General features: G+C 41.8%; 1 protein-coding gene across 6 annotated transcripts in view; it reads left to right on the forward strand.

Moving 5' to 3' along the window:
- The window catches only part of HHAT (hedgehog acyltransferase), a 319096-nt gene that overhangs the window by 67081 nt on the left and 238084 nt on the right, over positions 1-13931 (forward strand). For all 6 annotated transcript variants that reach the window (XM_086693680.1, XM_086693681.1, XM_025921102.2 and 3 more), the window contains one exon: positions 13460-13654. In XM_086693680.1, the coding sequence (XP_086549806.1) occupies positions 13460-13654 (195 nt within the window). The remainder of the gene's footprint in view (positions 1-13459; positions 13655-13931) is intronic.

Consider the following 13931-nt stretch of genomic DNA (forward strand, 5'->3'; position numbering starts at 1 on the left):
AATGAGAATCATTTCAATGTCGAATACTTTATGCCACGGTAGCTGTTGTAGATCAGAATTCCAGTAGTATTTTTTTATTCTTGCCCTGGCTTGGAGTGGAGAACAAGGGCTACTTCAAAGGGGATGTTTGAGAAGTGCTTTCACAGGAGGGAGGATTGAAAGCCTCTTGATGGGTTTAGCTCCCCAGGGATCTCAGACGCTGCCTGGAGGATCTTTCTGTCGCTGAGGGGCCAGGCTTTTGTCCAGCGTCTTCTGATACACGCTTCTTGACTCCGTAGATTCCCCAAGTGAAAAAAAATGAGTCTGTGCTTGGAAATCTACATAGTAAAGATGACCCGACCAAAAACTGACTTGGAAGTCAGCCCACAGGAAACGTTTGATTCTTAGAGGTTCATGGGGGTGAAGAGACAGAAGAAGCAGGAGCCTCTGGGCATGACAGACCACAGTGTGAGGCTAAGGAAAACAGGGTGTCGTGTGGTTACAAACGTGTACCGGACATGGGCTAGTTTTTAGGTCTTTCTTGAAAATCGGTGCTTTTTAGGATCGTGTCTCATCCTGGAAGATAGGAAATTCCAACGACACATTAACTTTGTTTTAAATGTGATACTGATTACTTTTTTGTACCCAAGTGGTTCCCATCTTCTAAAATGGCAAAATCTTCACTGTTATATGCTGCCAGATCTTCATACATTGAAACATTTCATAGAGCTTTCTGAGCAGACCCAATAGTAAATAATAATTTTTTGGGTGTCCCTAAGCTAGTAGCGATTTTAGGTACCTAAGCCCTCATTAATGGGTTTCTTTTCTTCCACAAATTTCTGTTTGGTCTTTTTTTTTTTTTTTTTTTAAGACTTCAAGTTTTCTAGAGATTTAACATTTTTGTGTCTAACTAAAATTTCTCTGCCCACAGACAGATGACTTCTTGCCCCAGGTCTCAGTTTTCCCATCTGTGAAATGAATAGCTGACTACCTGTCACTGTTACTTGTGTGAGGGAAAGACGAAGGATGTCGAGGACGATCTGTGAGATGTGTCCACTCTTGCTACTGCTGCCATGGTTGTGGGTGAACTGCAGTGCAGGAGAAGAGTACGAGATGACGATGATGTGTCGGGTCTTTGGCTTTCTCACTGATTAGGTTTATAACTTTAGGAAAGCTTTTCACGGCAGGATTTTAATTCGTCATTTTGTGTAAGGTAGGGGTGGTAAGAGAGCATTATTATTTTTTTAACCCCCTTAAAAATGAGGAGCTTCATTTGTCATAAATGTCATTAAGAAGTAAGGGTGTAACATGGAGAAAACAGGACAAAGAGAAAGCACAAAAGAAATGGCAGATAAATAGATCAGTAGTCACAATCAATATAAATGGACCCAGTCCCCACCCATACCCCCCAGAAAAAGGTTGTCGGACTGGATAAAAGAAAAACAAATAATGGCTCTCAGTTGGTTAAGCGTCCGGGTCTTGATGTCTGTTCAGGTCATGACCTCACAGTTTGTGAGTTCGAGCCCTGCGTCCAGTTCTGCGCTGATGGCTCGGAGCCTGCTTGGGATTCTGTCTCTCCTTCTCTCTGTCCCTACCCCGCTTGTGTTCTCTCTCTCTCTCTCTCTCTCTCTCAAAATAAATACACTTAAAAAAGAAAAACAGAAGTAAGGGAAAATAAAGAAATAGAGTCCTGAGATGTGCTTCTTAGCAAGATGTACTTAAAATGGAAGGACATGGAAAGTTTGGTAGGTAAACAGTTGGGAAAAGACATTCCAAGCAAACCTAAGACTCCCCTGTCCACCCATATACTGGTGTGGTTTTATTAATAACCGGCAAAGAGCATTATTAGTGACAGAGGATTATTGTTTAATGATACAGAGTTAATTCCATTAGGAGGGTGTTACAATTCTAATTTTGTCTGCTTTAAGAGATGTAAAGCAAAAGTTGATCAGTACCATAAAGATAGAAAAGTTTATGGGGCACTTGGGTGGCTCAGTCAGTTAAGTGTCCAGCTCTTGATTTTGGCTCAGTTCATGATCTCATGGTTCCTGAGTTCATGTCGGGCTCCTTGATGACAGCACAGAGCCTGCTTGGGTCTTGCTGTCCTCCCGCCCCCCCCCCCAAAAAAAAAACCTTAAAAAATTTTGATTATAGGGAGAGGTTTTAACATAATTTCATGACTAATATATCATTTAGAAAAACAAGGAAAATATAATTAATGAGCTTGATATAAGAAATATATGTAAATTATTATATCTAACAACTGGAGAATTCACAGAATATTTATAAAATTTAATGACATATAGACCATACATTTCAACACATTTCAAAGTATTTTCAACAAAATGTCAAAGTATCTGTTCTATATAGGTTACTCTCTTTAATCCCAGTGCAATTAAGTTTGGAAACCGGTAACACGAGATGACCTAAAAACTCTAACTCATTTAGAAATTAAAGAAAACATACTTTTAAATAACTTGTAGGTCAAAAAGAGATCATCATACTATAAGTTAGAAAATAGTTAGAAATAAATGAAAAATGCTACATGTATCAAAACTTGTAGGGTGTGGCTAGCATGGTATTTAATTGGAAACCATAATCCTACACATTCCTATTAAGAAGAAAGGCTGAAAAATAATGAGCAAAGTACATACAGTTTAAGAAGTTAACAGAAAAAAGGAAGGAAGAAAACAACAAAAATAAAAGTAGAAATTAATGGTAAGATTGGTCAAGGAAAAAGAAAGTGCACAAATAACCGATATTATGGAAAAGCTGATGAAAAAATATAGTAAGAGGATATATATTTTGCACAACTCTACACCAAAAATCTTGAAAACTTTGGCAAAGCAGACAAATTGCTGGAAATATAACTTACCAAAACTGACTCATGAAGAAATAGACCAGATAGTTACTAAAACCATGAAAAGAAATTTAATCACTAGTCAAATCTATTTAAGAAAATACTAGTAATCAGGGCGCCTGGGTGGCTCAGTCGGTTAAGCGTCCAACTTTGGCTCAGGTCATGATCTCATAGTCTGTGAGTTTGAGCCCCGCGTCGGGCTCTGTGCTGATAGCTCAGAGCCTGGAGCTTGCTTCAGATTCTGTGTCTCCCTGTCTCTCTGCCCCTCCCCCACTCATGCTCTGTCTCTGTCAAAAATAAATAAGAAAATTAAAAAAACACTAGTAATAAACCAATTCTGCCAAACATCCAGACACAAATGACTTAAATCTTAACCAGGCTTTTTCAGAAAAGAGAAAAGGAGGAAATGTATATTTAATGAAGATAGTATAAGATTGGTACCAAAATCAAAGGATATGCCTTACTAGAAATTATGACTTACAAAGATATAATAATTAGGACATTGTTGTATTGGTACCAGGATAGACAAATAGACCAATGGAACAGAATAGAGTTTAGAAAATACCTATGCAAAAATGGAAACTTGATTTATGACAGAATTTGCATTTCATATCTATGTGGAAAAGATGAACTGTTCAGGGGTGCCTGGGTGGGTCAGTTGGTTAAGCGTCTGACTTCAGCTCAGGTCATGATCTCACGGTTTGTGGGTTTGAGCCCCGTGTAGGGCTCTGTGCTGACAGCCCAGAGTCTGGAGCCTGCTTTGGATTCTGTGTCTCCCTATCTCTCTACCCTTCCCCCACTTGTGCTCTGTCTCTCAAAAGTAAATAAATGTTTAAAAAAAAATTTAAAAAATTATTAAAAAAGATGAACTGTTCAGTAAGCAGTGCTGACCTAATTGTTTAGCTATATTAAAAAGAAATGAACACTTAACTCATACGACACATAATCCTTTTCAAGGTAGATTAAGGATTTAAAAAAAAAAGCATATAACTTTTACAAGTGTGATCTAGACTATCTGTTGATATTAGGGTTGAGAAAGATTTCTTTAGACCCAAAAAATACAAAATTGTAAAGGAAAACAATTGATAAGTTTAACTACATTAAAATAAGAACTTCTCAATGTATAATTATGTGTAATCATCAGTGTATAATTAGTGTACATCTTTGGATGTAGCCAAAGACACAACGAAGAAAGTGAAAAGGTAAGTCACTAATAGAGTTGTTTGCAACCTGACAGAGGATTAGTATTTGGAATATATAAAGAAATTTCCTAAGAAAAAGACAAATCACCCAATAGAAAAAAATGGCACAAATGTGAAAAGGAATTTGCAGAAGAGGAAGCATAAATGACCAGTAAACTTAGAACACCTGTTCAACTTTTTTTAGTAATCAAATACATCTTAAAACTGTATCATTTCCTACTTTCCAGCGTAGCAAAGACAAAACAAAAATCCTGATTGTATCAAATAACAGCTACCTGAACTCATACAGAAAGGTTTTGCATATGTATTGGTACAGCTTCTTTGTAATATATTACTTCAAAGAGATGCACAGCCCAAGGCTACTAGTGCTACTTCTGACATAGTCTCTGGAGAAACTCTTTTTGCCAGTCAGGGGGCAAGTCAGGCCATTCATTGCAGTGATTGATGTTTGTAATGAAGAACCAGAAGGAATCCAGGTGTCCGTTATGGGGAAATGGAGGAATTATAGTGAACATATTCCATGGAAAGGACTGAATCATAGCTAGAATTGTCAACATGGATGAATTTTGGGATCACAACATTGAGCTAGTAATAAGGCTAGTTGCAGAGGAATCCATCAGATAAGATCCCATGTTTATAAAGCTCAGAATTGTGCAAAACTAAATGATACATTCACATATATGCTTACAAAGATGAGATTACTGTTAACATTCAGGGTAGTGGTTATGTCTGGTTGGGGTGGGAAGTGGATAGAATTGGGGGGAATGCAGGCCCACCCCTTTTTTCCCCTTTGACTGTTTATGACTTGTTTTAATTGAGGTATAATTGACATATGCCCAGGACCCTCTAAAGCACTGATGTAGCCTTGTCTTATCTTAAGCTGGTGGTGGGTATGCCAGTGCTATTTCATTATTCTTTATACCTTACAAATCTTATAAACGTTCCTTTCTCTGTGTTTGATTTTTGATATACTGTAACTGGACATGTGGAAGAGTGAAGTGGGGCAGAAGGAGAGCTGAGGGTGCCTTGGGCACACTGAGTGTTTCATCTCCTGCCCTCCCTGTGACTCTTTCATATGCACGGAGACTGACGTGGCCACGTCGGATTGGTCTCCTTTGCCTCTCACTCTTACTCTTGCTATTTCTTGTTTGCTTTCTACAGATCAGTGTTTTCTGTAGCTTTTTTTCATTGTCACTACCCCTGTTCCTCCAGAGTCTTTTTACATAAAACTTTTCCTGATTGTGACTTTCTTACTGTGAAGTTTTAATACCACAGATATACTGTCCGTTTTATGTACTATATGCATGCCTGTGCTTTGTGCCTAAAGAGTGATGTTTTCTTGTCTTCAAGAACCAACTCCCCCTCGCCCCTGGGAGGAGATCTAGCCCCTTGGAGAATTTGAGATGTAGATTAACTTTAGGAATGCTCTTGACTGGATGCTCCTCCCTCTTTCCAGACTCCCTCCATTTTTAGCTCCCATTTGCATGGACCACCGTCAGAAATCTACCTAGGTTAGGATATAGATGTTCTTCCGTTTAATTTGCTTGTTACTTTGAGTTGAGATTCTTTTTATCTTAGGCAGTTTTCAGAGTAGTTGTGGGAAGGACTTGGGTAAATCCCAGCTTTGCTGCTTTCAAGCCACACGTGTTAAGTGAGTTAGTCGATAACTTTGAGCCTGTTCATTTGTGCAATAGGGATGGTGCTGCTTGCTTCTTGGGGTGGTGGTGAGGGTCTGATGTTTTTCAAGGTTATGCGTGTATAAGATAAAAGCCAAGTACGTGGTGGCTGCTACTGTGGTCTGCTGGTATTTGCTGTGTGCTGTGACTGGTCTGTGTGTGCTCCCGGGAGCAGTCACCTCTAGGGTGTTCAAGGGAGGAAGCAACTGTCTTGGGATTCTAAAGCCCCTGAGGGCAGAGGCTGCCTATTCAGCCATACCTATACTCTGCCCATGGATGTCTTTCTCTGACCCTCTTTTTTTTATTTTTTATTTTTTTTTGTTTTTTTTTAATATATGAAATTTATTGTCAAATTGGTTTCCATACAACACCTAGTGCTCATCCCAAAAGGTGCCCTCCTCAATACCCATCACCCACCCTCCCCTCCCTCCCACCCCCCATCAACCCTCAGTTTGTTCTCAGTTTTTAACAGTCTCTTATGCTTTGGCTCTCTCCCACTCTAACCTCTTTTTTTTTTTTTTCCTTCCCCTCCCCCATGGGTTTCTGTTAAGTTTCTCAGGATCCACATAAGAGTGAAACCATATGGTATCTGTCTTTCTCTGTATGGCTTATTTCACTTAGCATCACACTCTCCAGTTCCATCCAAGTTGCTACAAAAGGCCATATTTCATTTTTTCTCATTGCCACGTAGTATTCCATTGTGTATATAAACCACAATTTCTTTATCCATTCATCAGTTGATGGACATTTAGGCTCTTTCCATAATTTGGCTATTGTTGAGAGTGCTGCTATAAACATTGGGGTACAAGTGCCCCTATGCATCAGCACTCCTGTATCCCTTGGATAAATTCCTAGCAGTGCTATTGCTGTCTCTGACCCTCTTTCAAGCTTGGGTTGTTGGGGGAAAGGATTGAGAGCCACAGCCCTTCCCCCTGGGAAGTTGGGTGAGAACAAGAGGGGACCAAACACTGATCTTGATTGTGGACCTGATGTACTGGTGGGTTGGGATCCTGGGAGGAGGAGTCGGCACCTGTGCCTGGAGGTGTGAGGAAAGACCTCCCAGGAGGTGCTCATGAGCTGCAGTTTGAAGGAAGTGGAAGGGTTTGCTTCTTTTGGCTTCTGGCATTTCATTACCAGGCCCAGGGGGACAGGTGGACTTTACATCTGCAGAGCACATCATATGCAAAGTCAGGAGGCGGTGTTCCTTGCCAAGTGTGCACTGAGTCATCTGTGTGTGTGTCTCTCCCATCCCCTCCTCTCAACCACAGGCTTGCTTTGTGCGACAGCCAGTGGGCAGGGTTCTGCTTGTGGCTGGAGCACAGTGCTCTCTTTGTCTGAGTCTGCTTGGCCCTGATGTGTAAGTATGAACCACAGCTTTGGCCCCATTAGCTTCATGCTTTCACCACCTGGGCCAAGTGTTCCAGATGGTCGATGTTTTGGGGACTTACGGTGGAAGATTTGGGCTATACTTGTCTTTATTCCCCCGTTTCCAGAGGCGCCATGAGTTATGGACAGACAGCACCTGCACAGATGGCATGTTAGTATGTCTGCAGTTCTCCCTGGCCCAACCCCTAAGCCCTCAAGGATGCTTCCCATCTCCAACTACTATCGCATCTCATCTCTTCCTTTGGTGGCCCAGCTCCTCCCAGAGAGAGGCAGATGAGGTTCAACAGTGTGATTTCCTTTTTTCTCTTCTCTTCCCTTCTCTTCTCCAGGACAAGTCCTAAAACTTTCCACTGAGCTCCTTGGACAAGGTTAAATGCCTTTTCTCTGGGCAGGGCTTTCTCTCTGGGTTTTGGCGAGACTGGACCAAGGGCCGGTACCCTGGGAGGGGAGGCTGAGTAATGGCTCTGAGCTTTGGCTGTGGGTTTGTTATGATTGGATTATGTGTTGGGTGGGTCAGACAGTTGCCTCCTTTCCTGAACACCCCTGTGGCCTTGCTACCACCTGAGACATTGTGTTCTCTGCCCTCAGAGCTAAAAATATCCCTGTGTGAACCTTTTGAGAGGGCTGGCCTGGTGTGGGGGCTGAGGGTGGCTGCTGTTGCTAACCACAGAGCGACATTTTCACTGTACCTCTGACTGGCAGAACCCACATTATTAGCACCGGGCCCTGACCAGCTGAGCTCATCAGCCACAGGACTGAAAAACGTGGTTCCGTGGCGTTGGCTGAAGTGAGGAAACTAACCTCTGGAAGGCTGCAGTCAACAGTGTTCTCTGCCAGCATCTTATTGAAACCACACACCTAATAGGAATCTCTTGTGTTAACCAGACTCTTCTTCCTCCATCAGTGCATATCTAAGGAGGGATGGAATTGGCTTTGTTTGGGCCCACTGGCCTTTGCTCCCAGGAGAAGCAGCTAGAATGTGGTTGTTGGGACTCTGGGATGGTTTTGGGTTTTCCCTCTTTGTTTGGGGATAGGTGTGTGTATGTGTGTATGTGTATATATATGTATGTGTGTATATATATGTATATGTATACACACATACATATACACATGTATATATATCCCTCCCCAAAATATATAACTATATTTTTTAGTAGCAGCTGCAATTGATGATGTAGTATGTAATAAATTATGGCATACATAAGGATTATTGATTGACTTTACTTATTTCTCAAACAACTGCCCCACTGAGTGGTTTCTGGGCAGATGTACAAAAAGAATTCATAGACAGCAAAATCTGGTATAGTTGCCAACAGTTGTCCTCACCAAGGCTTTACCCTTTTGCTCTTCCCGCTGGAGCTAAGCTAATGAGGGAACCACACAGGCACATCCTTTTATCATTCGGTGCCTGCAGCACAGAACAAGCTGAAGTGGGAGAAAAGTAAGGATGCTGTAAGAGGGGGCATTGCCAGTCAGCTCTTCTTGTGGCTGGGTCTTGACTCCCAGTGAAGAAGATTTGAAGAAAAGGAGGGCGAGTGCATAGTTTTTCCTCAGGGGTGGTGATTTCAGTCTTGGAAACACACCAGTTTAGGGTTAGTCTCTCTGAACAACCCCCCCACCCCAGTGGGTGGGGTGATGGGCAACAGATTCTATCACAGATGTCTGCTTTCATAGCTTGGTGCCTGTGCCCTATCGGTTGTAAACTATTTGAGATTTCCCCCAGCACAGGTAGAGTTGTAAGAGACCCCTGTGATGGAAAACAGACAGTAGGCAGGGAGATGTCAGGTGACTCCCTCCGTTCCATCTGCACTGGCAAAGCAGCCTTTGTTTATAAGGGGTTAAGCGGTATAAGTAGGGACCTTGGAAAACAGCAGATTTTCATGTTAGTGGACTAAACAGCCCCAAATTTTGGTGCTAACTTCTTGTTACTTGTTAGTCGTAACTACTAGGTTAAGTCCAAAGACTTGGGGAAGCATATCCATCGACCATATCTACTCATGTACCCACCCAACTGTTCCACCATTCATTCATTTATCCCGCATTTATGGAGTGCTTGCTATATGCTAGGCACCATGTTAGATTCTGGGCTTATATTACTGTAATTTGAACCAGGCAGGATATTAGCCTGTGAAGGGGGACTATCAAGCAGAGAGTCCATAATGGGCCATCTTGAGAAATAGTTCAGCATAGACACAGGGAGCAGTGGGAGCAGAGGGCAGGTGGCCGACCTACTTCAGTCTGGGGCGGGAAGCACTGTGTCCCATGAGGAAGGCTACTGCATTCTCAGTTTGCCTTTTTGTCAACTGTCACAGAAATGTAGTTTCTTTCTGATTGTTTGCTAGACTTTTAAAAGTTTCTTCTCTTCCCTCACCTGCCTTTTCATCTTCTGTTAGAAACTGAAGAGCCTGGAATAAGGTGAGTGAAGGGGGTCAGGAAAGTCCTATACCTCAACAAAGTTTGCCCAGCCTGTCTTACTCTCGAGCTTCAGGTTGCTCACACTTTGATGCTTTTTGAAAGAGATTTGTGAATGCAAATTAAAGCCACAGTGAGATACCACTGCACACTTGGCAGACTGGCTCAGATGAAACGTAGTGACAGTGCCAGATGCTGGTGAGGACGGGAATAAAATGGAGCACTCATACCTTCCTGGTGGAAATGCTGTTTAGCAGATTCTTCTAGAACTAAACATGCAACTACCATGCAACCCAAACAATGCACTCTTGGGCATTTATCCCAGAGAAATAAAAACTTATTTTTACACAAAAAACTGTACACATATGTTTATATCACTTTTGTTCAGAATAACAAAAAACTGGAAACCCAGATGTTCTTTTACAGGTGAATGGTTAAATAAGTGGTGAGACATCCGTAACATGGAATACTACACAGCAGTAAAAAGGAGCAAACTTGAAATACCCTCAGCAACTTGATGAGTCTCCAGGGAATTACACTGAGTGAAAAAAGCCAATCCCAAAGGTTGCATACAATTCTTCAAGTAAAATTTTAGAAATGGGGAAGATGGTGGTGGTTTCCAGGGGTTAAGGATGTGGGATAAAGGGAGTGGGAAGGAGGTAGTTGCAAAAGGGCAACACAAGAGATCCTTATGGTGATAGAACTATTTACCTCCATCTGTAAAGATAAGATGTTACATATCTTTACTGTGGTGGAGACTGAACCTATACCTGTGATAAAATTATATGGAACTAAACACACACACATACAAAGGAGTACAAGCAAAACTGGGGAAACCTGGATAAATTTGGTGGATTGTAGCAACGTCAGTATCCTCGCTGGATATGCTATGGTTTTGCAAAATATTACCATTGGGAAAAACTGGGTGAAGTGTAGGAGGGGGGATCTCTTTGTATTATTTCTTATAACTGCAGGTGAATCTACAACTATCTCAAAAATCTCAAAAGCATTGTATAGAATTAGAATTTAAATTTCTAACTTAGAAACATCACAGCCCAGCTTTAAATTAAGCTCATGTTTTGTGTACTTTACTTGATCAAAATGATTCTTTGTGCCTTCTTCTCAAGTGGCCCATAATTTCCAGTCATAATCATTACTTAATTTAAACAAACTGGGATTTTGTTGACTCTTAGGTGGATTTTTTAAAACTTGAGCTTGACATAGATTATGTGTGTGATCAAAACTGTGTATCTGCCCAGGTTGCCCCGAAAGCTTGGGGGAAAAAGTCTTAAAGTCCTTCTGGCAAGGAATGAGAAGTCTTGTTTTTGAATAAAACATAACCCATTTTATTTTTGATTTTTGAAACGTTAGGTAGTTTCCAGCATATTTGGTGTCAGAAGCTTAATACCTGCTACTTAAGCATTTTCACTAAAGAGGTAGACAAAAGTTTGATAAATACAGAAGCACTTTTGGAGTAGATATCGGTGAAACAGGCCTCCCTAGGCCTTTGCATATGAAAATGGTCTTTGAAGCACTTGGGGAAAGACCCCTTCCTCAGGCCATCCAGATGCAGCTTGTATGGGTGGGCAGGGTCACTCTTCCATTTCTAGCCCCTCTCCAGCTGCCACAACCCTGGGATCATGACCTGAGCCAAAATCAAGAGTTGGATCCTTAACTGGGGTGCCTGGGTGGCTCAGTTGGTTAAGTGTCCGACTTTATCCCAGGTCATGATCTCACAGTTCGTGAGTTTGAACCCTGTGTCGGGCTCTGTTCTGACAGCTCAGAGCCTGGAGCCTGCTCCAGATTCTGTGTTTCCGTCTCTCTCTGCCCCTGTCCTGATTGTGTTCTGTCTGTCTGTCTCTCTCTTCCTCAAAAACAAGAATAAACATTAAAAAAAATTAAAAAAAAGAGTTGGATGCCCAACTTACTGAGCCACCCAGGCACCCCCTAATTTATATAAGTTTTTAAAAAGTAGGTATTATTTTTATCTTTTTCTTTACATCACCTGTCTGCCATGGATGCCTCGACCCACTGGGGAGAATGAGTAGATAATATGAGGGCTAGTGGAGAACATGAAGGCAACGTGAGAGTGTTTTCTGTGCTTCCTTAGAATGGTATTAAATGTGGTCTGCCTGTCCTAGATGGCAAGAGGAAGACAGTGGGGGGTGTGAATTGGGGACAAACGTGGGCCTGTACGGTAGCTTTGGTGGGCACAGTTAAATTCACCAGAGAATCTCCTTCAGCTTTTTCCAAATTGAAGCCCCTTAGTCTTTGGTTAAGTTCCCAAATGAAAGCCAAACAAACAGGCTTCTTCCAAATGGGTCAAATAACGCTTAATAAAAGTGTAGCTGTGTGTATGTATGTTGCCATGTGTGCGTGGAAAAGGATTCCTGGTAGTAAATGCTGTGGATTATGTTGGAAAAACCTTTTTTTTTTTTTTTTTTTTTCTCATTTGTTAAAACTTCCTAAAATGGTCTTTGGCGACCTTGTTTCTTATAAATGGACTCTGCCCAAAGGTGAGTATTTGGGGGAAAATCTGAAGCAAATTTATGTAGCTGTTTTCTGTGGGCAGTAGGATGGAAAAATAGTAAAACTGAACTGCAGTTTTCTCTGATTTTCTTGGAACTTAAAAGTGGCTGACCTAGTTGCTCATTCAAAATGTTCTCTCTTGGGCTGGAGCATAGGTTTGGGAAGGGATGGTACTTTGGCAATATTTTGGAAGAGTTAGCATGTAAGGATGAGATTTACAGTTTGTGGTCCACATCCGTCTTTGTTTTAAAGAATTCTTCATGTTTTCACAAGGAGACCTATTTCAAGCATTCCCAACTTTTCAATGTGGTGTATTCCTGGAAACCATATTTTTAAATGTACACCAGAAAGACCCGTTGTATTCCCCTCTAGGACTAGACAACTAGTATTGGTCATGTTCTTACTATGTATGCAGACACTGTGGAAAGCGTTTTACATGCATTAAGTTAATCCTCATGAAGTACATGCCCTTATCCTAATTGTACATATGAAAAAACTGAGGCATGGAGAGATGAAGTCACTTGCCTGGGGTCACACAGGTAGTTAATGGGGATACCAGGATTTATTTGGACAGTTGGACTTCAAAGCTTGAGTAATGAAACCCCTATAATATGTTGCCTCTCTAACAATGTTAAAACAGTATTGTGGTTTTAAGTAAGGATTTATCAGCCAGATATGGCCAAGAATATGTCATAAAAGCAAAGGCATATTCATTTAGTTATTTACTGTCAGTAATTATAAAACTTTATAATTGGATAGAACGACATTCTGATTCTCCTAAAATGCGAATGAACATGCCAATCAGATTGACTATACAAAGGCCTCAATATTGTATAAAGCAGGTAAGATATACTTTTTCTGTAAACAGTAAACAATACGTTAGTAAAAATACACTGAGATATTTCAATGTAGAAATCTGGTTTGGACCTTAGAAAGCCGTTTGTGGTTTGGTTGGCTCATCTGTCTCAATCAAACACCTGAGAAATGTGTACAAATACTTTCTTTTACCTTCACATTTGCAGGATGGTGTACGCAGGGTTCCGGGCTGGTGGTTTTCCCAACGGGCTTCTGGCTTCCATAGTGTCTTTTGAAAAGTCGGCTCAATATCTTGTTGTAGGATCCAGTGGTCTGGGTGGCTTTGGCTGAAGGCAGGAAAGTGGCTCCTTCTGGGTGGATCTGGTGGAGTTCTAGGGTAGGCAGCCGTCACTTTAGGGCTAATGTGGAAGGTCCTTCTGAAACCTGTTTGGGTTTCACTAAATCCCCAGGGCAGTGAGAATAGTTTGGTTAATGGATCAGTAAGCATTATGCATCTATGTAGAACCTTTAATAGCAATACCCATTCACTCACTCTTTTCTCTTTTCCTCTGTGCCCTCTCCCTCTGTGTGTCTCTCACTGTGTCCCTCCCTGTCTGCAGCACAGACCCTGGATCCTGGGGGCTTATGGAATGTGGGCCTCCTGGTGTGTTCTGGGGGCCCAAGGCACGGCCATAATTTTTCTCCACACCCTCATCTCCTTCTGCGTGGCCCAGTTCCAGTCGCAGCTCCTGTCATGGCTCTGTTCTCTCTTCCTGCTCACCACACTGAGGCTGCAAGATGTGGAGGAAGTTAAGGTAAGTGTCTCTGTTTTACCCTTGAGAAGGAGAAGGCCCCTTTAGAAGTGCTCCCATTGGGTAGATGCCTTTGCTTTCAGCCAAGAGTCAATTGAAGAATCATGGTGGGGGTCCCTCTAGTGACCATATGGGGTTGATGCATGTGAATCCTGGTGTGTTGCCTTCTGGAATCTTGTCTTTTGTGTCTGACCCTGTCTTAGCCCTCTAAGGTTGCCCAGGGCTGACCTTCTACCTCTTTTCCCAGTGTGGGTAGGCATGGATGGTGCCAGATGTCATA

The sequence above is a fragment of the Puma concolor genome, chromosome E4 (genome assembly GCF_028749965.1).
Source record: "Puma concolor isolate L17-30 chromosome E4, mPumCon1.1.hap2, whole genome shotgun sequence".
NCBI classification, from domain to species: Eukaryota; Metazoa; Chordata; class Mammalia; order Carnivora; family Felidae; genus Puma; species Puma concolor.